Here is a 25,000-nt window from a genome sequence, read left to right on the forward strand (position 1 = left end):
CGACCCAGCTCTCTGGGGATTTTAAAGTTAGTAATGGCAGACCAGTAGATAACAAAATTCCAGTTAAAATAAACAAGTGTGTTTTTAAAATCAGAACTTAAACCTTGGGTCACTTAGTGTTTAGTTAAGTTATAGTTTTGAAATCCAAAGAAAAAGAAAAATTATTTTTTGGTTGTAGTAGCACTTCAAGCAATTTTTGCAGTTTTTGTAAAAATAATTGCTCTAAGGTAGCCCAATTTAGTGAAATTTGTTATTCTTGTAGCTGTGTGTATTTCTGGACATACCTCTTTGAGTTAATAGAAGCAAGTTACTCAAGCAGCAACTAAAGCTATAATGTATAGATATTGATTTTGTAACTGTTATATATGTTTTCTGTTATGTATATTCCTGGACTATTTCATAATATTATTGTTTGGTGATAGGATTGAGTTACCTGTACAGACTGATTTGGTGTTACTGTTATTACGATGGCAAGGTTGCCTTAACAAACAGATATTACAATAATATTTCTTCACTGAAGGACTTGTATTGGCTGAGAAACTTGTCAAATCTTAAGGTAGGGTATATCTGTACATTGTATGTTAATGTAACCACTGATCTCACCCCACAACACATTGATTTATTGAATTGCAATCCTCTCACTTACAGTATCTGCACAATTTAAGCAATTGCATGGTCTGTTATAGACACCTGAAGAATTCAGGTGGCTTCAGTGCATGGGATGCATGCAATGTTGTTGCAATGATTTAAGAATGTCAGTTGGGGGAGCTGTTCAATTTTTTTTTGGGGCTCACATGTTCCCCTGAAAGACTAATGTTTGAAATAAAATGCTTTTGTTGTGGGGGCCATAGTCAAGAGATAGAAGCGATCCTCACACTTACATGTACATGTACATATACATGTACATGTACATGTATGTATCTGGACAATAATTGAAGCAATTATTACTGTAATTATTATTAACTAAAGAATGTTTTATAACATTAAACCATAAGGCATTTTATTTTGACATGCAAACTGTTTAGCCACCAGTCAGGTTGAGGATTTACTTTAGAAAAAGGTTTGTCATCAGAACATTCTGGTTCTGGTTGCTTGAAGCATGGTTTTTGCTCATCTGCATGACGGTCGACGGTTCAATGAGCCTCCTCCTCAGAAAGCGTGACCGTCTCCTTCCAGTCAGAAAATGTCAGACACAACACATTTTTATCTCGAACATAAAGTCACTGAAGATATTATAAAAGCTTGAAAAAAGCTTGTTTGATGTACAAATTCATATCCGCAATATTTTTTTGCGTCACGCACATGAAATGTTTATTTAACTAACATTCCAGTATTTCTTATCAGACTCCATGCAAGTGTCAATTCCCTATGGGAAATGGCTTCATTTTAAATCCGGGCCCAGATTGCACTAAATTGCATCTGGTGTCTGAATTTATAAAATTCCCTAGGGGAGCATGCCCCCAGATCCCCCTAGAAGCCTGCGTCCTTTGGGGGCACTCGCTTAGGTGCCTTTAGCACCAAACGGTCTCCACTTTCCTTATGACCTGCTCCCCAAAAATATTTTGAGAAGGCTGCAGCATGATTGATTGAGAGCATGGAGTTACACACTGACTCTTTTGATCAGTTGATAATATTCATTTACATGCATGCACTGCCCTACATGTAACTGTTGAAGAAATTCATCAGACAAGAGGAATTGAGAAGTAGCAGATGGGTTTTTGCTGCAAAAATACACAAAACAGTTACAGAATTGGAAATTACCACTGAATCACATTCAATTTTTTCATTTCAATGTCATAGTTCAAATTAATTGAGTCCACCCTTTAAAAATTGCATGTACATTTCCATCAAACTGTCATTTGCACAATTTTTTGTCAATTTTGGTCACACAGTGGCCCTTATTTCTGGACCTGGTTGATTTTCAATGTTTACATGTTTCTCAGGACCTAGATCTGAGGTTGAATCCAGTCACAAAGAATGAACCCGATTACCGCCTTTTTATTGCGCACATGCTTCCAAATTTACGTCGACTTGGTAAGTGCTTCCTCTTTTTAGTTGAAAAGCCATGGTGTAAACTTGCTTACTAAGAGATTCATGATTATTGTAATTTTTTATTACATTTTAATGTGCTTCGCTCAAACAAATGTACATTTTCCCCTTAAATTCCTATAATAAAGCAAAAGAGAGGACAAGCATGGCTGGTATTTTTTGCAGGTCACAGTTCATTGTTTTAAGAAAATTACAGAAAGTATCCTTAACGTTCATAAAAGGCCTAAGGTTAGCCTTTATGGATGTTTAAGGATACTTTCTGTATTGAATTTGGTAAAACAATGACCTGTGACCTGTAAAAAATACCAGCCAATCAAGCATGCAAATGGATAGACGCACAAGCAGATTCAAACAGTTCTAATACAAGCTTGCACAATACACTCAGGATAAAAGGATTCATATTGAACTTTACAATAAGGGGGCTGTATTCAAAATAATTGCTATAGCCGATGATTACAAAACATCTGCGAAAATAAAGCCACTACAAAATCATTACAATGTATCTTACAAAAATAAAGATATCTAGTTACTGTACAATAGAGAGCTGACTTAACAATTACAAAATCTCAAAGAATAATCTGATTTCAAATCACAAATGGCTGCCATTAATATGGTTTTGGATACAAAAAACGAATCTACTATAGATACAATTAATGCAGCATACGAAAATACACTCATCATAAATCGAAATAATCAAGCAACTTCAATGAGGAATAAATATCTGAATAAAGTAACAGCTTACGCCATCATCGACTTACAAATTAGACTACAAATGAATACAGACTGAAGTGATACCTCCAGACCTCAGGCTATGGAGTCCATATTTGTCTGGATTAAGACCCACTTTAGTCACTTTAGTATCTTAAAAAACTTCCCTGCACTGAGTATAAGACATCTTATTAGCACTGTTCCTTAACATATAACTACACATATTGCTATGAAAAACTGTTTGACTTTAAATTTTTAGAGGACAAAAAAGTGGAAGATAACTATTAGTGTCAATGTTTGCTGAAGCCATGTACCTTCTCAAAATAGACAATATTTAGTAGCCGTTTTGCTGATGTAGATATAATTCCCTTCCCTATAAACATCTGTCTCACTGTTAGGGACAAAAAATTTAATTTAATTATAAGTAACGTAATCTTCATAGAATTCAATACGTTTAGGCACAATTATATTGCTCAGCTCATCAAAGCGAAAAAATCCAGCAAAGCTGAAGTACAAAACGCTGCTACCCTAACATCCTTGTCCATTGGCACCATCTTTGTTGAAAACATCTACAATGTCTTTTATGATTTCAGCAGTGAGAGGTCTCTTTTTTCTAATACACCTGTAGCGTGATGCATGTTCTGGGTTGTGCATTTCCTTTTTTTTTCCTTATTACTTCGTAATAGTGTAATAGTTTTTTTCTCTTGGTTTTTTTTGTTTGATAACTTCCTTGTTTTCTCCTTTCCCTCGTTGTTTCCCGTAGAGGTAGAAATAACTTGCCGCAATAATGAACAAAGGAAAATTCAGTTAGATAAATGGAAATTCACTGATTGGCTTTATTCCCCTGCCTATTTAATAAAGACGCCTAATTTGGCCTAAGTCTTAAATATCATACCCAGCGTGCAGGGGTTTCAATAACTTCTGAAATAGCCGTCCATGATAGCCCATTGAAGGCGGCAGTTTGACAAGTTTATGATAGCATTTGTAGTGAAAATCAAGGCAAACTAGCTGGCGGTGTGAGGCAAAGCAGGCGGCGGTATACCGCCGGTAACCGGCTTCTATTGAAACCCCTGAGCGTGAAATATGCTCCCAGCTAGAGAAAGTTTCTGTAATAATGTAATAACGAATAATTTTTACAAGCAAAGAAGAAGGACCCATAATAACGAAAAATCTATGCGGGTGGAATAACAAAATAATGTAATAACGAAAAATTTCAGTTGCCCGTAATAATGTAATAACGAAAACTGTCAGCGAGGAGAGAAGGACCCTTAATAATGTAATAACGAAAAATCTATGCAAGTGGAAAAGTTCCTCGTAATAATGTAATAACGAAAACTGTTGGCAAGTAGAGAATGACCGGTAATGAAGTAATAATGAAAGATGTCCATGAGCAGAGAAAATTGTCATAACAATGTAATAACAAACAAAATACAACTACTAACTGCGACGTATTGCACAAGTAATAATACACACCTAATCAACAATAATCCCGTTTGTATCGCACTAAAAAGCATCCGATTTAAAGCTGTGACTACATAGGCGGTAACTGGTCAAGGTTTTCAAAATACTAAATGGCCGGCAGTCAATAAATTAATAAATAAATAAATTTTACCAATCGAATAATTCCAGCTCAACCAAACTATCATATGTCGATTGAGAAAAGTCAAGCGATCGTGATATGCTTTGCTACTTTTATATCCTCCATATTGAAACATCAGGTATATGTGTGAATATTTAAGTCTCCTCTATGGTTTTTATTTTTCTGCTGGGAGGCGTTATCCTTTATATTACCACCGTACCACCCATGAGCAATATTTTGGTAATCAGTTAATTCGGTATTTATCATGTTATATTATAAGATAAGGAGACAAAATTAATAGTAAAAGCAAATGGGCAGCTACATGTAGCTTAAAGGTGGTCCCAAAGAACTTTTTTTTTTTTTACACAAACGATTCACCAGATTTAATTGCAATGGGAACGTCTCCTCCTAGCACCGGACTTCCCTCACAGGACGCGTAAGAGGCAGATTTCAGGGGGAAACAAATCTTGCAAGGAGGCCTGGGGAAAAAATCCTGCATTGTTTGGTTCCAGAAAATATCCACAGGCCCCCCCCCCCCCCCCACGGAGGGTTTTTTCCAGCTTGACCCCCCACCCCACTGGATTTTCCGTTCCAGAGGGCTTCGTGTTACTCCTCCCACCCTCTGGAATTTCCATGATCTTTCCACTTGGTCCCCCATACCCCTTGGAAAAAAGGAGACTGTAATAAGAGCTGTAATAAAAATTTCATTCTCCCAAAAACGACCGTGGAAATTCTAGGCGTATTCACAGACGCTTTGAAATATTCAAACTAACAACTGAGCTTATTTAACCCTTTAATGTCCTGGCAACTAGCTGACCTTTTCTCTGTTCAATTAAAAGAAGAAAATTCATTCAAAAATTAAAAAAAAAACACTGAAAGTTGACGCTATTTAATAAAGTGTATATCGTATGTACGTTTTGTAACCCAGTCGAAGTTTAAATTTATATGTAGTCAAAACAACATATCAAATTACGTTGCACACACAGGAAACTATTTATTGCAGATCGAGTTATTTTTGCTGTCACAGCAAAACTCGGGAAAATACCTCAGTGCTAATCTCCATGATATTTTTTTATGTTGCGGGTGTAATTTTTATCCACAGTAGTATAATTTGTGAACCATACTGTTTACATCATTTTTTGTGTGTGTTGCTGTGAACTGACTTCGCTTATCAGCGGGAATCATAAGCCGTCACGCAACATGTCTTTTTCAACACCTGTTTATCAAATGTCGCTTAAATTTTTGTCTTTCACCAGGAACACTTAAATAAAGTTATACACTTTGTCTGTGTAGTTTGTAAATGACAGTACATTTTTTTTATGCCTTAGGATTTTTCAACTGGTCACACATTTCGCGTGTGAAACATACTTTTCAAGTTCAATCCGGTAACTAAACAACCAAATGAAATCTTCGCTGTCTCTCATTGCCGTCAACGGCTAGGAATACGTCAGGACAAAATTATGGTACTGAAATTATCAACTTTGCTAACATTTACTAACTTGTAACTACACGGATAACGATGAAACTATTTGATAATCTAGTTATCGAAGGTTCGAAATTTGCGGGAATTTTGTACTTAACTGGAATAATACGAGTATAAAGAAATGATCTCAATCAACTGCCTGCACAAATAATGCCATCTGAAAAAGCAACAGATGCGTTCAAGCTAAAACAAGCTTTAAAGATATCTAAAAGACGGCCATTTTGTTTGACTTCACGTCGAACTTGCTGCTCAGGAGTGTCTCTCAGTGCTATCTGAGTGTGTCGTCTGCCGTCGAGATAATAGTGGAAAATATATGACAAGGAATCTTACGTTTATTTCAACGGATAGAATTTTCCATTTTTCTTGGTTACCTTGTATCAATTGGAAAAGTACGTTAGTGTTTATTTGATCTCATTTCAAACCCTCTGGAAAAAAAAGCTCTTTATGTACCCCCCTCCTCTTCAGAAATTTGCCTCTTTCAGACCCCTCTTCCCCTTGGAATTTCCGTGACCCTCCGTGGGGGGTATGGATATTTTCTGGAACCACACATTGAAAAAAAAATCTCTTGTGGTGTCTAATGCAGGAAAAAAACTCTTGCACAGTTCTGATGTGAGAAAAAAATTTCTCCCTACCCCCCTGAAAAGCCACATGGTCATCGGCACATGCTCAAAGCTCGATAAAATAGACAAAGCCGGGCAAGACGTAGATTACCACGCAACATCCACAGATGGCCCGGCCATGTGGCTTACGTTGTATACGCACAAGAGTTTTGAATTACTTTTGGAAAAGCCCTTTGGCTCTAAACAGAAGCAAATTTTTAATGATCTTTTCTCTAAACGTTTATCAAGCATTCTTTTTATTAGGAGAGAGGAATTCCAAAAAAAGGGGTAGAAGGAAGCCTGATCGCAGATTATAATAACGCTACATCTGCTATGTCCATTCATTATGAAATAAACAGTCTAGTCGAGCAGAGTGAGGTCCGTGGATTAAAAAATCAGTGCAAAATATTGACTAGGTACAAAACGGTCTACAGTATGCAAGGGGAGATTTCAAGGTAGAATTGTAGCGCATTAGCCCTATTTAAGTTTCCTTTGCTTCTGTTTTAGGAGGGGATAACAGAAGTATAAATACCTTCAGTGTTCTTTATTTTAATTAGTAAATAGAAACATTCACATCAACGGTCTCTCAGACGATGATCATGCAGTTTTATAAAATGTTATACTAGTGTACCTTTTCTTTGTCATCGAATACACTCCTAATAGACAGTTAAAGGCCTTGCCTTATAATGACAGATACATGTAGTCTGGGGACACTCCCATACATGGGCTAAATAGGTATGTACCAACTGATAGGGTATGGTTTTGAGGGTCTCCATCTATTTATCAAAATAGGGTATCATTTTTCCCCTTTTTGGCAAAAAGAAAAAAAAATTGTGTTCCTGGTGTGATACTTCAATAGGCACCCATTTTGTATCATCTAAATGAAATTTCGTAAAGACCCAGCTACACGAAAAACAATTGATCTTTTGGTATTGTGAAAGGTATTGAATAAAGTTTTGTGTGTTACCAATTAAAGAATTTTTATCCTTTGTCATAGTATCCACTTTTATTTTTCTCATCCTTAAATAGGTCTGTACACACTTATCTTAAATCATGGGGATTACCCTTCCGACCCCTACCCGGGCAGATAATCCACTAAACACAATCAGTTACATTTTTTTAGGGAGCAAAGAAATTTTGTTTGATTGGTGACAGAGCTGAGTGAATGAATTGCGACATTTCACAGCCCTAAGTAGATAGAAAAACTGATGAAGTCGTGGCATGGGACAAATAATACGTTTCAGCCTACTTCCCCAAGCAACGTTTGTTTGGCGGCCATTGTGTTAAAGCCATCAGGTACTTTGCCATCAGGATTATAGTTGATTTTGCACTTCTTATCTTTGTGTCTGCAAATGTGCAATTTGTCGATAACTTTCACCAAAAGTTGCCACAATTTATCCAAAGGACTTGGAAATGGTAATGCCCTGCTTGCAACTTGCATACCATTGACGTGACACATGTTGTCATATGCTACATAAAATTGTATTCGAAATAGCTTTCATGTTACGTCTTCAGGGGACATTCCACTATCAAGTAAAGGCTTGAATTTCCGATAAAGCCAACGAATGAGCACTAAGAAGGCTTGTGAGGGTGAGTCAGATCTAAAAGTTCAAAATATACAAATAAATAAACCTTGCCTCCCCATTCATTGTCACATTTGGGACACATTCCATGTCACATTAATATGTTGTACTATTGTTTCACTGTTCATTATTGACCATTGTGTTACAAAATGAGCTTTTTTTACTATGTAACAAAATCAACGTGATTTGCGTTTAAGATAAAAGAATCCACTTGCTACAAATTTAATGATATAATGAACATTAATTATATCAGAAATACAAATTTCTCAAACCTGTAGAGTGGCTGCCAGTATTCTATATGCCCCCCTGCAGTTACAACAAAGAAAACTCCACATGACCAACTGTGCAGGGTTTTTCTACCACCAGTGTTCTTGTTACAAGTGGATGGAGCCACTTCAAAGCACTCATCAAGAAGTTTCCTGTTTGCGCGAATGAATTCTTGCGTGCCTGTTAAAAAAGAAATTTCTTCACTCATTCTAATAAAGCAAGGTTCATCTCATAGCAATTTCCTGGAAGTGAACCATCCTTGAAGTGAATCGACTGAATAAGAAGGAAAAACCGTCTCGCTGGAAATTAGAAGCCAGACTAGTGAGATTTTGACAAATTCATTGGGAAACACCTTGCTGTTATCTTTTTAGACAATTGGATTCTACATTGTACATGTCACGACAAGTTCTTCAATTTGTCAAGGGCAGATTTCACTAAAAAAAAAAATACGGTGTCAGAATAAGTCAATATGCTAACTGTATAAAACCGTCTCAAACCTTGGTAAGTTGTCGCATCAACTTGCTTGTTACGAGAACTACTCATTCTAGAAACCTCCAACTTTTCTTCAATCTTCGCATGAGTGGTCTGAGCACCTTCTTTGTCAATTTCTGCAAATGAAGCATTTTCATTGCACTCGTGGCAAAATGAGCAATGTTAAAAATACATATCCAGTATTTTGTATCAAGTAAGAAAAAGGATCATACAAATGTATATTATGCAGACATGTATAGGCGAGCCCTTTTAATGACTGTCACATAGTGTTTTTTTATTTGATATAGAATTAATTATTTAAAAAAAATAAAGTGCGAGACGACTAGTGTGTCAGGATACGATACAACGTTACACGCTAATTAATTTTTTCAAAGCATTATGATGTAATACTGGAGTGCACCCCACATAAGATAAATCCCGTTTCAGGAATCCGGAATCCGAGTTCCACTGACAAAGGATTCTCCATAGTGTGGAATTCAGAATCCAAGGCTGTCTTTGATTACCTTACATGGCCCGATGTAGTCTAGCGATAAAAGATTAGTACCTGAAATGCCACAGTATTTCAAGAAGTCGTGAATTCCATGAGGAATTGAGATATTCTTCGCTATCGCACAATGATTTAAGTCGCAAAATGCTTGACCTCTTGAAGGTGAGAGGGGACAAATGCTGGGATAGTTGATAAGATTTTGGCAGCCATCAACCTTGATAGGCACTTTCCGCATGCAGTGAAGGTACTTGAATTTCCAATTCCCATCAGCTACGTAAAGTACTCCACAACCTGTTGAATGAATTGTCAAGGGATCTGTATGTCAATCTCGCATAGTTCGCTAAAAATAATAATTACGCTACGGAGATTGTGTTAGCCTCTTAAGGGCGCTGTTACACTGTGAAATGTTTCGTGCAACTTGTCTCGCAATGTTTTGGCGACACTGTGGCAGGACAAGTTGCACGAAACATTTTGCAACGGCCAAAATCGTTCCGAGACAAGTTGCAAGAACCGTTGCTGAAAGTAGAATTTGGTTCTACTTTTCATGCAACTTGTCTCACAACAATTTCAGGGTATGTCACACTGTGAAATGTTTCGTGCAACTTGTCCCACCACAGTGTCGCCAAAACATTGCGAGACAAGTTACACGAAACATTTCACCGTGTAAGATCGCCTTAAGTGGGTAGCATACTTTTCACATTGATATTAAACTGTTTTTTTGTTTTTACGCCATTTATTCATTAATTCAGGATTACAATTGTGACAATGAAAAAACCTCTTAAACTTTGTGACAAAATACCCCCTTCTAAAGGAAAGTGTTCCTGGTCCAAGTCATATGATGCACATTCTGGGTTGTGCATTTAGATGATTCAATGTTTCTGCAGAAATTGCTATCCAAAGGATTTGAAAAATTAGTAGGAATAAATGAATGAAACCATTTTAATGCTGCATGCGAGAGGATTAAAGACAAACTGGAACACTGGGACTAATTTAAAACAATTCACACACATGTAAAATATAAAGCGATGGACTAGCATCCCATCCACGGGTAGTACAAATACTCCTAGTCGCTTCATGCTAATGAAACTAGAGATAAGTGCCAGCCTGATAGGCCTTCTGGCTCATAAGCAGAGACTTTACTTTTAAAATATAAAGCGAAACAATGCCTACTGAAAATGTTAAATGGAGAGGAATTTGCTTACCTCTACACCAATCGATGAACTTTTTAAGAATGCGTAAATAACCCTTAAGCGTTGCTTCAGACCTAGATTTTAATAGCATTTCCACAACCTGGTTAAAATTCAGAAGAGGTAAAATAGGTAATGGCACCCAGTTACTTGAGGAAACAATCTGAAAAATAAAATAAAACAAGCCCCAATATATTCTTCTACAGCAACCAGTGTCGCCAAACATACCATAACAGAAAAGGTGCAGTTGCCCTTTAAATGGCCAGTGCTGACACAAATGCAGCTAAATGCAGTAAATATAGCCAACCCTAATCAGAGCTGCCCTTTGTAAAATCCATTCTAACGGTAATGATTTCTCCCACAAAACGATCAGAGCCTAAAAGAGAGTTCAGATTCCTACCTAGTCTCAAGTGAACACGTCTTTGCCGGCATAAACACAATTATAATCTAATACAAAGCTAATATTCGTGGATGCAATTAGCGGCCAGAAAATAGTGGAAGGCCAATAAGGTACAACAACAGTTCCAATCGCATTCTGACTATTTGTATCATGTAACACTCTTCATGTAGATACAATAGAAACCAGGGGAACAACCAAGCAATTAGAACTTCCCTGCGAGAGACTGAATGAAAAAATTTGCACTGCTGCAGAGATTACCAGAGAAGCCTATTCAACTTTACTATGATTAATTCTGGCAATGGATCCTCAATACTTTTAAGAAGTACATCTGTTGCTCATTATTGACTTTTATAGAGTTGGTGGCTCCTAAAGGAGCCGTTTTTGTGTGTGGTTGTTTATTTTTATTAAAATTTACATTGGTTGAACAAGGTGAGAACAGGCCATTAGAAACTCTTTCGAATTCCTTTGGTGCTCATATTGCTTCCAGAGGTCTGCGTGGTTCTGTAGGCCCACCGCTGGTGTCTCTTGAGCTTTTTGTCTGAAACAAGACCGATCTGCATAATTATTAACCAAGGTATCTTCCCGGTGTAATAGCTGGATGAAGATGTAAAGGGGCAGTTGCCATAGTCCTTTGACACAATGGTTCAGGCCATTGTGCCAACCCTCTAAGTCATTGTTTGTCCTGACGACTGAAGTTCTGGCTGCTGATCCAATTTTCATGGATGTAACTGCAGAAATCCGCACAATGGTGGCTTTGCAGCGGTTTCCCTATTAAAATTTAACGGGAGAGAAATTAGCATTACCTATCTTTTCTATAAGAATATATTTTATAAGAATAATTTATCGGTCGTTAGACAATTTTCTTATAAAAAAGAATGTAGATGTGCTTAGCCTAGTAACTCTGATTCATGATCATGACTATCCATATCTATAAGATTTATACTATGCAGAAAATGCATAAAACTCTTACGTACTTACTTACTTACTTACTTACCGGTACTTACTTGATCTGGCAATTTGAAGTTTAGATAACCATCAAACACAAACCCATTATTGTGATGACAAAAAAAAATCTTAGCGTAGGACAAACAGTGATTGCCAGTTGGTTGCATCAAGGCACTGCCTCTTGACGTGATAACTGAATCCACACCTGTCAATAACCTTTCACTTTCCTCTCTTGCTGGCACCCTCCATGATCTGAAAAGTCAGTGTCTGGTCAGCTTTCTCAACTAAATGGGGTGTTGGTCCCTCGATGGTGGATTCGTCAATGGTCGGCTGGATTGGACGTTCGTATACTGTTGATCCGATTGTGGATTCTACATTGGTCCCTTCAATGGTTGGAATGGCCGAAGGCTCCATAAGCTGATCAAATGAGTCTACTGGGGGGTTGAACTCTTCGGACTCAATGATATCTGTTGACAGGATGACAATAAACAACGTCAGTTTCTGTATGGTTTTTGTAATGACAATTTATAACTAGATTATCAACTATCACAATCTAGTATCAAATCAAAGAAATTCAATAATTCAATTATTTCACGTAAAGAGTAAAATTTGACGAAAAAATACCTTGATCGCATTTTTTGCTCGGAATTGAAGTCAACATCAGGATTGGCCGATATGGAGATTTCACTTGAGGCGGTACTTTCAACCTGAGGGGTGTCGCATGTCAAACAATGCCAGTCAATAGACGCAACGGTTTTAACTGCATCTTGGTTTTCGGATTGTGATATGCCTGTATTGCAGGTGCGGTGCTGCCAACAGAGGCAGCCATCACACTGGAGGCCTTCTTGACAGGATCAAACTGGTTGCTGACAAGAAATACACATCATAAGGAAGATAGAAGACATCGTAATGTAGATCGTGGTTTGATTCACTTGTTAGAGTTGCTGAATAAGTTAATAGAGTATCCACAATTGAATGATCCCTTTTATGCACATCACCAGAATCGAGATTTGAGAGTGCAATTTGCAGTGAAGTGTTTGTTAATGAATGAAATGTCTCACCTCAAATTAACATAAGTTTGCACATTGCACGTGGGTTTGAAATATACAACAAAATATAGCACAATTGACATTTCAGGTGTAAACTGTAAACTTTTGTTAATCCTCCCAATTTTAGGGAATTTCAGGAATAATGTGTACCCACAAAAAGTATATACTTAATTTACATCCAAAAGACTAATCTGATTAGAAATCTCTTTCCAGAAATGTCCTACATGTAGATGATTAAAAATTAAATGCACTTTAGAGAGTCAGGCTCATGAAATTGATTCCACACTATACATGTACAGATAACTGCTGATTACATGAATAGCTCATTAGTGACTGAATCTAACTTCCTGGACACGCTTGACAATCGGTACAAGAAAGGTTTACTCAGAACTATGCTTGATTGAGCACATTGTTTAACTTCGTCTTGGTCACATTTTTCCGATGAATCTGGCCGTCTGAAGACAATATTCTCACATGTGAAGTACCCCAACACCTCATTAACACTACCATCAAAAGTTTTGTTTACTCAAAGGTTTGTGTCCCACGGCAGCTTTTGTCACCATGCAAAGAGACAGATGACATGCTTCAAGTAATTTTACCATTGAAAGATCAAATCTCAGCAGATATTGTGAGGAAAAAACTTAAGGATCTGAGTCTAAAAGTACAGACCACCATCCAGCCTCAGTGTTTGTGGGCCGGAAAATTGAACCAGAGCTAAATCAGCAGTGTGTTGTTTATAGGTTTCTATATGACCTGTGTTATGCAGGTTATGTAGGTTACACACAGGGACATTACATTATCTTGTAAAAGGACATAAACAAATATCCCCCACTTCAAGAATGTGCAGGGGATGATGCCTCAGGACTTGCTAAAGCGTTTTGAAGTGCCTAAGAAATGCAGAAATAAATTTGACTGTTTAGTTCACAAAATGCTTTTTGTAAGAGCTTTAAAGCCAAATCTCAATATGCAATCAGACTCTATTATTATGTTTAAAGAGTATTTTTATAATCTTCCCACCTTTGTTAATTGTTCACGCCAGAAATCACTTTATAATTTATAATTTTATTCCTTGATAATGGAGTCATGACTACTCCGAAACGTCGGATTTCAAACTTTTTTATCATCTGTTGTTACAGTCATAGTCAAGGTTATTTATTGCATGTTAACAGCACTCTTTTTCTCACACCCCACTTTTTCAGACTCTCGCTATTATGGAAGCCATAGTAAATGGCAATTGGATTCTACATTGTACATGTCACGACAAGTTCTTCAATTTGTCAAGGGCAGATTTCACTAAAAAAAAAAATACGGTGTCAGAATAAGTCAATATGCTAACTGTATAAAACCGTCTCAAACCTTGGTAAGTTGTCGCATCAACTTGCTTGTTACGAGAACTACTCATTCTAGAAACCTCCAACTTTTCTTCAATCTTCGCATGAGTGGTCTGAGCACCTTCTTTGTCAATTTCTGCAAATGAAGCATTTTCATTGCACTCGTGGCAAAATGAGCAATGTTAAAAATACATATCCAGTATTTTGTATCAAGTAAGAAAAAGGATCATACAAATGTATATTATGCAGACATGTATAGGCGAGCCCTTTTAATGACTGTCACATAGTGTTTTTTTATTTGATATAGAATTAATTATTTAAAAAAAATAAAGTGCGAGACGACTAGTGTGTCAGGATACGATACAACGTTACACGCTAATTAATTTTTTCAAAGCATTATGATGTAATACTGGAGTGCACCCCACATAAGATAAATCCCGTTTCAGGAATCCGGAATCCGAGTTCCACTGACAAAGGATTCTCCATAGTGTGGAATTCAGAACTCAAGGCTGTCTTGGATTACCTTACATGGCCCAATGTAGTCTAGCGATAAAAGATTAGTACCTGAAATGCCACAGTATTTCAAGAAGTCGTGAATTCCATGAGGAATTGAGATATTCTTCGCTATCGCACAATGATTTAAGTCGCAAAATGCTTGACCTCTTGAAGGTGAGAGGGGACAAATGCTGGGATAGTTGATAAGATTTTGGCAGCCATCAACCTTGATAGGCACTTTCCGCATGCAGTGAAGGTACTTGAATTTCCAATTCCCATCAGCTACGTAAAGTACTCCACAACCTGTTGAATGAATTGTCAAGGGATCTGTATGTCAATCTCGCATAGTTCGCTAAAAATAATAATTACGCTACGGAGATTGTGTTAGCCTCTTAAGGGCGCTGTTACACTGTGAAATGTTTCGTGCAACTTGTCTCGCAATGTTTTGGCGACACTGTGGCAGGACAAGTTGCACGAAACATTTTGCAACGGCCAAAATCGTTCCGAGACAAGTTGCAAGAACCGTTGCTGAAAGTAGAATTTGGTTCTACTTTTCATGCAACTTGTCTCACAACAATTTCAGGGTATGTCACACTGTGAAATGTTTCGTGCAACTTGTCCCACCACAGTGTCGCCAAAACATTGCGAGACAAGTTACACGAAACATTTCACCGTGTAAGATCGCCTTAAGTGGGTAGCATACTTTTCACATTGATATTAAACTGTTTTTTTGTTTTTACGCCATTTATTCATTAATTCAGGATTACAATTGTGACAATGAAAAAACCTCTTAAACTTTGTGACAAAATACCCCCTTCTAAAGGAAAGTGTTCCTGGTCCAAGTCATATGATGCACATTCTGGGTTGTGCATTTAGATGATTCAATGTTTCTGCAGAAATTGCTATCCAAAGGATTTGAAAAATTAGTAGGAATAAATGAATGAAACCATTTTAATGCTGCATGCGAGAGGATTAAAGACAAACTGGAACACTGGGACTAATTTAAAACAATTCACACACATGTAAAATATAAAGCGATGGACTAGCATCCCATCCAGGGGGGAGTACAAATACTCCTAGTCGCTTCATGCTAATGAAACTAGAGATAAGTGCCAGCCTGATAGGCCTTCTGGCTCATAAGCAGAGACTTTACTTTTAAAATATAAAGCGAAACAATGCCTACTGAAAATGTTAAATGGAGAGGAATTTGCTTACCTCTACACCAATCGATGAACTTTTTAAGAATGCGTAAATAACCCTTAAGCGTTGCTTCAGACCTAGATTTTAATAGCATTTCCACAACCTGGTTAAAATTCAGAAGAGGTAAAATAGGTAATGGCACCCAGTTACTTGAGGAAACAATCTGAAAAATAAAATAAAACAAGCCCCAATATATTCTTCTACAGCAACCAGTGTCGCCAAACATACCATAACAGAAAAGGTGCAGTTGCCCTTTAAATGGCCAGTGCTGACACAAATGCAGCTACATGTAAATGCAGTAAATCTAGCCAACCCTAATCAGAGCTGCCCTTTGTAAAATCCATTCTAACGGTTATGATTTCTCCCACAAAACGATCAGAGCCTAAAAGAGAGTTCAGATTCCTACCTAGTCTCAAGTGAACACGTCTTTGCCGGCATAAACACAATTATAATCTAATACAAAGCTAACATTCGTGGATGCAATTAGCGGCCAGAAAATAGTGGAAGGCCAATAAGGTACAACAACAGTTCCAATCGCATTCTGACTATTTGTATCATGTAACACTCTTCATGTAGATACAATAGAAACCAGGGGAACAACCAAGCAATTAGAACTTCCCTGCGAGAGACTGAATGAAAAAATTTGCACTGCTGCAGAGATTACCAGAGAAGCCTATTCAACTTTACTATGATTAATTCTGGCAATGGATCCTCAATACTTTTAAGAAGTACATCTGTTGCTCATTATTGACTTTTATAGAGTTGGTGGCTCCTAAAGGAGCCGTTTTTGTGTGTGGTTGTTTATTTTTATTAAAATTTACATTGGTTGAACAAGGTGAGAACAGGCCATTAGAAACTCTTTCGAATTCCTTTGGTGCTCATATTGCTTCCAGAGGTCTGCGTGGTTCTGTAGGCCCACCGCTGGTGTCTCTTGAGCTTTTTGTCTGAAACAAGACCGATCTGCATAATTATTAACCAAGGTATCTTCCCGGTGTAATAGCTGGATGAAGATGTAAAGGGGCAGTTGCCATAGTCCTTTGGCACAATGGTTCAGGCCATTGTGCCAACCCTCTAAGTCATTGTTTGTCCTGACGACTGAAGTTCTAGCTGCTGATCCAATTTTCATGGATGTAACTGCAGAAATCCGCACAATGGTGGCTTTGCAGTGGTTTCCCTATTAAAATTTAACGGGAGAGAAATTAGCATTACCTATCATTGCACATACACTCTTTTTTTTTTCTATAAGAATATATTTTATAAGAATAATTTATGGGTCGTTAAACAATTTTCTTATAAAAAGAATGTAGATGTGCTTAGCCTAGTAACTCTGATTCATGATCATGACTATCCATATCTATAAGATTTATACTATGCAGAAAATGCATAAAACTCTTACGTACTTACTTACTTACTTACTTACCGGTACTTACTTGATCTGGCAATTTGAAGTTTAGATAACCATCAAACACAAACCCATTATTGTGATGACAAAAAAAAATCTTAGCGTAGGACAAACAGTGATTGCCAGTTGGTTGCATCAAGGCACTGCCTCTTGACGTGATAACTGAATCCACACCTGTCAATAACCTTTCACTTTCCTCTCTTGCTGGCACCCTCCATGATCTGAAAAGTCAGTGTCTGGTCAGCTTTCTCAACTAAATGGGGTGTTGGTCCCTCGATGGTGGATTCGTCAATGGTCGGCTGGATTGGACGTTCGTATACTGTTGATCCGATTGTGGATTCTACATTGGTCCCTTCAATGGTTGGAATGGCCGAAGGCTCCATAAGCTGATCAAATGAGTCTACTGGGGGGTTGAACTCTTCGGACTCAATGATATCTGTTGACAGGATGACAATAAACAACGTCAGTTTCTGTATGGTTTTTGTAATGACAATTTATAACTAGATTATCAACTATCACAATCTAGTATCAAATCAAAGAAATTCAATAATTCAATTATTTCACGTAAAGAGTAAAATTTGACGAAAAAATACCTTGATCGCATTTTTTGCTCGGAATTGAAGTCAACATCAGGATTGGCCGATATGGAGATTTCACTTGAGGCGGTACTTTCAACCTGAGGGGTGTCGCATGTCAAACAATGCCAGTCAATAGACGCAACGGTTTTAACTGCATCTTGGTTTTCGGATTGTGATATGCCTGTATTGCAGGTGCGGTGCTGCCAACAGAGGCAGCCATCACACTGGAGGCCTTCTTGACAGGATCAAACTGGTTGCTGACAAGAAATACACATCATAAGGAAGATAGAAGACATCGTAACGTAGATCGTGGTTTGATTCACTTGTTAGAGTTGCTGAATAAGTTAATAGAGTATCCACAATTGAATGATCCCTTTTATGCACATCACCAGAATCGAGATTTGAGAGTGCAATTTGCAGTGAAGTGTTTGTTAATGAATGAAATGTCTCACCTCAAATTAACATAAGTTTGCACATTGCACGTGGGTTTGAAATATACAACAAAATATAGCACAATTGACATTTCAGGTGTAAACTGTAAACTTTTGTTAATCCTCCCAATTTTAGGGAATTTCAGGAATAATGTGTACCCACAAAAAGTATACTTAATTTACATCCAAAAGACTAATCTGATTAGAAATCTCTTTCCAGAAATGTCCTACATGTAGATGATTAAAAATTAAAATTAATGCACTTTAGAGAGTCAGGCTCATGAAATTGATTCCACACTATACATGTACAGATAACTGCTGATTACATGAATAGCTCATTAGTGACTGAATCTAACTTCCTGGACACGCTTGACAATCGGTACAAGAAAGGTTTACTCAGAACTATGCTTGATTGAGCACATTGTTTAACTTCGTCTTGGTCACATTTTTCCGATGAATCTGGCCGTCTGAAGACAATAATTATTATTCTCACATGTGAAGTACCCCAACACCTCATTAACACTACCATCAAAAGTTTTGTTTACTCAAAGGTTTGTGTCCCGCGGTAGCTTTTGTCACCATGCAAAGAGACAGATGACATGCTTCAAGTAATTTTACCATTTGAAAGATCAAATCTCAGCAGATATTGTGAGGAAAAAACTTAAGGATCTGAGTCTAAAAGTACAGACCACCATCCAGCCTCAGTGTTTGTGGGCCGGAAAATTGAACCAGAGCTAAATCAGCAGTGTGTTGTTTATAGGTTTCTATATGACCTGTGTTATGCAGGTTATGTAGGTTACACACAGGGACATTACATTATCTTGTAAAAGGACATAAACAAATATCCCCCACTTCAAGAATGTGCAGGGGATGATGCCTCAGGACTTGCTAAAGCGTTTTGAAGTGCCTAAGAAATGCAGAAATAAATTTGACTGTTTAGTTCACAAAATGCTTTTTGTAAGAGCTTTAAAGCCAAATCTCAATATGCAATCAGACTCTATTATTTTGTTCAAGAGTATTTTTATAATCTTCCCACCTTTGTTAATTCTCCACGCCAGAAATCACTTTAAATGCTGTAATTTGCATTATCTGGTATAATTTTATTCCTTGATAATGGAGTCATGACTACTCCGAAACGTCGGATTTCAAACTTTTTAATCATCCGTTTTTACAGTCATAGTCAAGGTTATTTATTGCATGTTGACAGCACTCTTTTTCTCACACCCCACTTTTTCAGACTCTCGCTATTATGGACGCCATAGTAAATGATGTCCCAGAGCTTTCCTGCTATAACGAGAGTTGACTGTATTTCGTTTTTCATTTTGCTAAAACATGTAAATTAAATGCTCCACTTTCTCGTTACAATGGAACAACTGTAGATCTTGTAATGTATGTTCAATTCTAGATGATAGATCAGTCAGAGACAGTGAGAGACGAGCAGCTATAATGCACTTTACTTCTGATCAGGTACTGTCAGATTCAGGACTGCACATAGTAGTAAAGTTTTAGGTGGAGTAGTTGCTTGGGGTATTGTGGTTGTTCATGTATACAGGTATATACAGTTGTTAACAACTGCATCACTTAACTTGTATCTGCAACCCAGCCGTGAGCCCCTACTCCTGGAATTTAAAAGACAGGCATCCGTCACACACAAAAATAAAAAGGGAGGGGATACCAAAACAAACTTGCATGAACCACGCTGGAGGACAGAACTCCTCAGCTGGCAGAACAAACGCTGTGAGTACGATACGCAGAACTACTGCACAAATTGGGCCTTCAAACCAACCACTGATCACTAGCAAAAAGAACTCTCTTAGTGCATTTAAAGTTATCATATTTCTTTTCGCCTTCAAATGCAGAGACTCTGCAAATTACATGTACCTGCTTTTGACATTTATTGTATTCATTGAAGTAATTACAGTAGTGCAATTTGTTTGTCTCTTTGTGTGTGTGTGGGCCATATAAATTTGTTGACTTAATTATAGTCTGTGTATTAAGCATTCCCATGCCAAAAAAAGTGCTTCAAGACACCTTCCCACATCCTGACCCCTTACATGTATAATTATTCACCCACAAACAGGGCTTCTTATTGGTGTTGCCTTCATTGTTATGTTGGTTGTTAAAATTACTAACTGTGATTTTCCTAATTCTGCTGAATCTTGTCTTGGACACCAAATGCCAAACTGCTTTTTGGCTATTGTTAATCTACTTGAAAAGCAGAATATCAAGTTTCTTACTGTGGAGGGCCAAAGATGATTATTGGTCATTCCTTTTAAAGTAAACATTCAAAAGAGGTTATACACACAATACTGCACATTAGTAGGAAGTAACATACCATCCATTTCTTGGCAGATTTCTCTGTCAACTTTCCATCCCTTTTATATCAGTTTGGTACAAAAAATTAATGTACAGCAATTTTCTTAGCAACCATAAGTTATGATGATGATGATGATGATTTTTTTTTTTTTTCATTATCATGTCCTGGCTGTTGTCATTGCCGTCTTTTCTTCTGTTAGGCGAGTCATAACAAATGACTAAAGACTAAAAGAATTATCTCTTCTTTACATTTCCAACACTTTCCTCAGTATCCTTGCAGTTCCCAACAAGGCAGTTTTTTTGCATTACTCCAACATTGAATGGTATCCCTGACTTTTCAATCCACCTATCAAATCCTTTGGTGACACTTCCAAGGGCTCCTGTCACTACAGGTACAACTTCTACCATTTTGAGTTTCCACAATCTTCCGATCTCTCTCTTCAAGTCCTGGTATGTTTTTCTACTTTTTCCATTTCTTTTTCCCCTACTCTTACATCAGCTGGTACAGCAATATCGACGATTATCCCCTTTCTCTCTTTCTTGTCAATTACAATTATGTCTGGTCTTCTTGCCTCTATAACATTGTCACACTGAACATTGATATCCCACAAAACTTTGACTTTTTCATTTTCTACTTACAAAAATCCCAATGGACTTTCTTTGCTACATTGTCGTGTTGTCTCTTATATTCTTTCTGAGCCAATCTCACATCCACATAACACCACTAATTTTCCAGAAATGCAAGTAGTTAGATGCACCCCCAATTTTGACATCTAGCACAGACTGTCTCATGCCGAAGCCTCTGCTACCTACTTTATATTACATTTCTAACAATAAGGGAAAAGGGTAAAGGCTAGCGTTATTTTTAGCTTGGGGTAATTGCAACAGTTTATCCTTACTTGAGGAGCAACATTTTGGGGGAGACTTTGTGACGTCAATTGTCTGTATTCCAACACACGAGTGATGTTGAAGTTGGCGAGAAGAGCAAGGGGACACTTTGTGATGCTTGTTAAAATCTGTGTGCATCTATTTATGGTGTAGCCTGCAAACGCAGGCGTATTTCTGGAATGACCACCAGAAATCTGTCTGCGTTTGCAGGCTATTTAGGGTCAATCATGGACATAATTATCTGCAAGTACAGCTTAGCTTGCATAATTATGCAGTTTTGAACCTCTCAACTAACTACTGTAGTAGCTTATTTGTGAATGCTGAAAATTCATTGTAGAGACTGATGATAACCCCTATTACAACATAACATTTAATTAATATTTATTGCTTGTCATATAAAATTATTTTACCTTGATGGTACATTGCTGCAAAGCTTCTTTTTTTAATTGATGACTGAGTAAAGAATTCTTAACTCAGGGCAAGATACCGAAGTCATGATCATGTACATGTACAGTACTAGAACACACTGTGTTACATGACCAAAAGACTTCAATGGCAAGTTTTTATTCCCTTGCAGAGTCTTGTCTTAATGTGTTACGGGAAATATTATTGGCTTTTTCTCACTAGATGTCACATTCTCTGGTTTTCAAATTGATTAAATTTAATTTTCTAGGCATCAGAATTTGATCGACAATATTCAGGAAGCTCCAAGGTGGAATCAGAAAGGTAAGAGTGTACATGTACCCTTTGGAATATAATGTAATACGGCACATTATAATTACATTTTACTACAGTCAAATACCGGTACTTGATACCAGATACTGGTAGTTGTATTGCCGCTTGTCATAGGTTTTCTACAAAAGACTATTTCCATTCATTTTTGAAGTTATCAAAATACATGTCATAAATACCTCTTACTAACCGAGTTTGAGGGTCATAAGTACTAGAAATTACAGTCTGCAGGAAAAAACATGGGTCTGTATATTAATTACTGTACAGACCAAGAAAACAAGGTTAGTAAGATGTTTATTATACATTATCTCTGTGGTAATCAGGCATGCAGGCAAAGAAACTGGAAGGTTTAACTGCCACAAAGATTGCTGTGTCAAAATCTGAAAAATGAAATCTTGACTGTTTGAAATAGTTGCTTGCAAGACTCAAACAGTTTTACAAGTCTAACAGGAGCGATATTAAAAGCTTGCTAGAGAATATTTTTTTTAAATTTCAAATCAAGGGTGCTGTACAGTGGTCCGTACTGTAAAATACAGCCCGCTAATTTAGCCTATCACAACATGCCTACTATCTACCAGATGAGTATAATATAATTATAATGATTGTTCCCAAACTGTTTGCTGTGCTTGTTTGCTAGAAAATTGTCAACAGGCTTTGATTACATGTTCTACATGATTGATTGTTTTTTCTACAGGCTCTCTCTGCCAAGAACGGATATGATTCACAACCTTACTTCTCGCCCAACAGGTTTTCTAGTGAACATTAATTCTAAACAATGGTAATATTAACTCCACTTGTTGGAACACATGCAAATCTGGAATTTGAATATTTGGATTACCATATTATGGGAAATTAATTCCCCTATGCATGATTGATATGGATTTTTTGAATTGTTAGGGATAATATTTCCTCCTTAGTTAATTGAATAAATGGTACGTTATTAATTTTTTTGGAAATTCCCTCAAACTCGATTGCCTTGGGGTTATTCCCAGATTCTGGATTCACAATTTTTTTAGATTACTTCGTTGTTGCAAACTCAAAGCCAGGTGAACAAGTTGCCTTTACAGAACAGAACTAGAACAACTGATTCACTAGTATTACAATGTACATGTAAACCCAAGAGCTTTTGAGCCCAAGCCCAAGAATGGCTGAAAAAAAACTTTGTCAAGGTCAATAGGCCATAATTTAGTGAAGCATTAGGAGAAATGTAATAATTATTGAGATGGTGCAAACATACATACTGTATGTTTGACTTAGCAAACAGAATTTTTAGGTTTTCATCCTGAATAGTATGGAATTCAGAATTATTTTCCATGTGCATGTAGGCTGTAAGACCTAGGCAACTGATTCTCATTCCAATATGCTGCTTCATGTATTTTTTTGGTCAGCTCTGAGAATGATTACCACTGGCTGTTTGAACCAGCAGGTCCACGAATCACAAAGTGAGCCATCTGGCTCAACTGCAAAGCCTTGTAAACGTGATGTATAAGTCATGTATATTAGTAGGTCCCAAGGATTGTAAAAATGGACCTTTTCTGCGACTGGTCATACGGTATCTTTGGAAGAGGCCAGTGTTTTTTATTCTAAAGCTCTGACCTACATTGTAAAGCATCACAGCCTCTGGGCTAAGGATGAGAACATGCATTATTCACTCTTGCATTCTTGTAGTCCTAGAAGATGATGATGTGGCTGTGCTGGATTTAATTTCACGGACTGGTGGGGACTTGACTCAACCAAGGGGACTTTCTGGCTCTGCAGCAAGAGTGCCTGATTTGGACAGCTACACAAGAGATGGTGTGTTTTAATACATCATCAGTGATGAAAATAGTAATTAAATGTTATTGAAGACTGTCAGAGGTTTCAATAAGTTTTGAAGTAGATGCCTGGGCTAATCAATGAGAGTGTCAGTCACTCTTGTCTTTTACAAGGGGTCGAGTGAAAATCAAGGCAGAGTAGCCGGTGGTCAGAGGAACGTTTCTGACAACCCGATGGTAGTATACTGCCAGTGACCGGGTTGTAATGAAATCTCTGAGTGTAGATTATTCAAGATAGTGATTGTAATGCACTCAACAAAATAATAATTACTGTACTTAATTCTGGTATGAGGAGAGATTCTGCAAGTAAAATTAATATTGTTGATCCCAAATTGTGCTAAACGTATGTGGAACCGGAATTATGTTACTTTAGCAACCTTGTGCATACAATTAAGGACACCAAAATCAAAACAAAAATTTGTGACAGTATTTTTTTTGTTTAAAATGAACAGCAAAATTGGTTCAAATTACATCTGTCCAAGCAATTATTAATAATTATTAGAGCAAGATTGAATCAAGTGTTGTGAAACCAAAACCAAAGAAATTACTTTGGCCAATCAAGAAAGACGGAGACAATCCAGTAAACTAATCAAAACTCTGAGTATAAATTACACGTAGCCAACACAAAGCACGGGAAAATGTACATGTGCGAGCCACTATTGGTTTTGGTTTCACTTCTGATTGTTTGAAAAAATGGAGCGACAAGTTTCAACCAATCACTGAGTGAAGTAATGCAAAACCAAAGTAATTTGTGAATTACTTTCGACACTCAATTGAAAATCACTCTATTATTAAGACACATGTAGCAGCAACTCGTATTGTGAGTTTGACTTCACTTTTGGTGATGTCTGAGATGCATAAATTACAGACAAGGTCACAGGTTTATGCCTCCAGCCATCTCTCAGGGTGGAATGAAGACCAGACTCCAGAGAGTGGAAGAAATCGAGCCTAGGTGTTAATCTGTGTAAACTTAATAATTACATGT

The 25,000-nt window shown here is 37.2% G+C and overlaps 1 protein-coding gene and 1 long non-coding RNA gene across 7 annotated transcripts in view; one reads left to right on the plus strand and one right to left on the minus strand.

Annotated features, from left to right (window-relative positions):
* LOC138019707 (centrosomal protein of 72 kDa-like) overlaps positions 1-25,000 on the plus strand; it is a 51,325-nt gene that overhangs the window by 9,176 nt on the left and 17,149 nt on the right. For 5 of the 6 annotated variants that reach the window (XM_068866572.1, XM_068866570.1, XM_068866569.1 and 2 more), the window contains 6 exons: positions 493-556; positions 1,944-2,034; positions 19,671-19,732; positions 22,143-22,195; positions 22,896-22,948; positions 23,870-23,995. In XM_068866572.1, coding sequence (XP_068722673.1) covers positions 493-556; positions 1,944-2,034; positions 19,671-19,732; positions 22,143-22,195; positions 22,896-22,948; positions 23,870-23,995 — 449 coding nt within the window. The remainder of the gene's footprint in view (positions 1-492; positions 557-1,943; positions 2,035-19,670; positions 19,733-22,142; positions 22,196-22,895; positions 22,949-23,869; positions 23,996-25,000) is intronic. The other variant, XM_068866575.1, reaches the window with a different exon arrangement.
* LOC138019709 (uncharacterized) lies at positions 8,352-9,463 on the minus strand. Its single transcript, XR_011126217.1, has 3 exons — positions 9,305-9,463; positions 8,766-8,876; positions 8,352-8,448 (listed from the first exon to the last, which is right to left on the minus strand). It is a non-coding gene; the product is annotated as an uncharacterized lncRNA (long non-coding RNA).

Source organism: Montipora capricornis, chromosome 10 (genome assembly GCF_036669925.1).
Source record: "Montipora capricornis isolate CH-2021 chromosome 10, ASM3666992v2, whole genome shotgun sequence".
NCBI lineage: Eukaryota > Metazoa > Cnidaria > Anthozoa > Scleractinia > Acroporidae > Montipora > Montipora capricornis.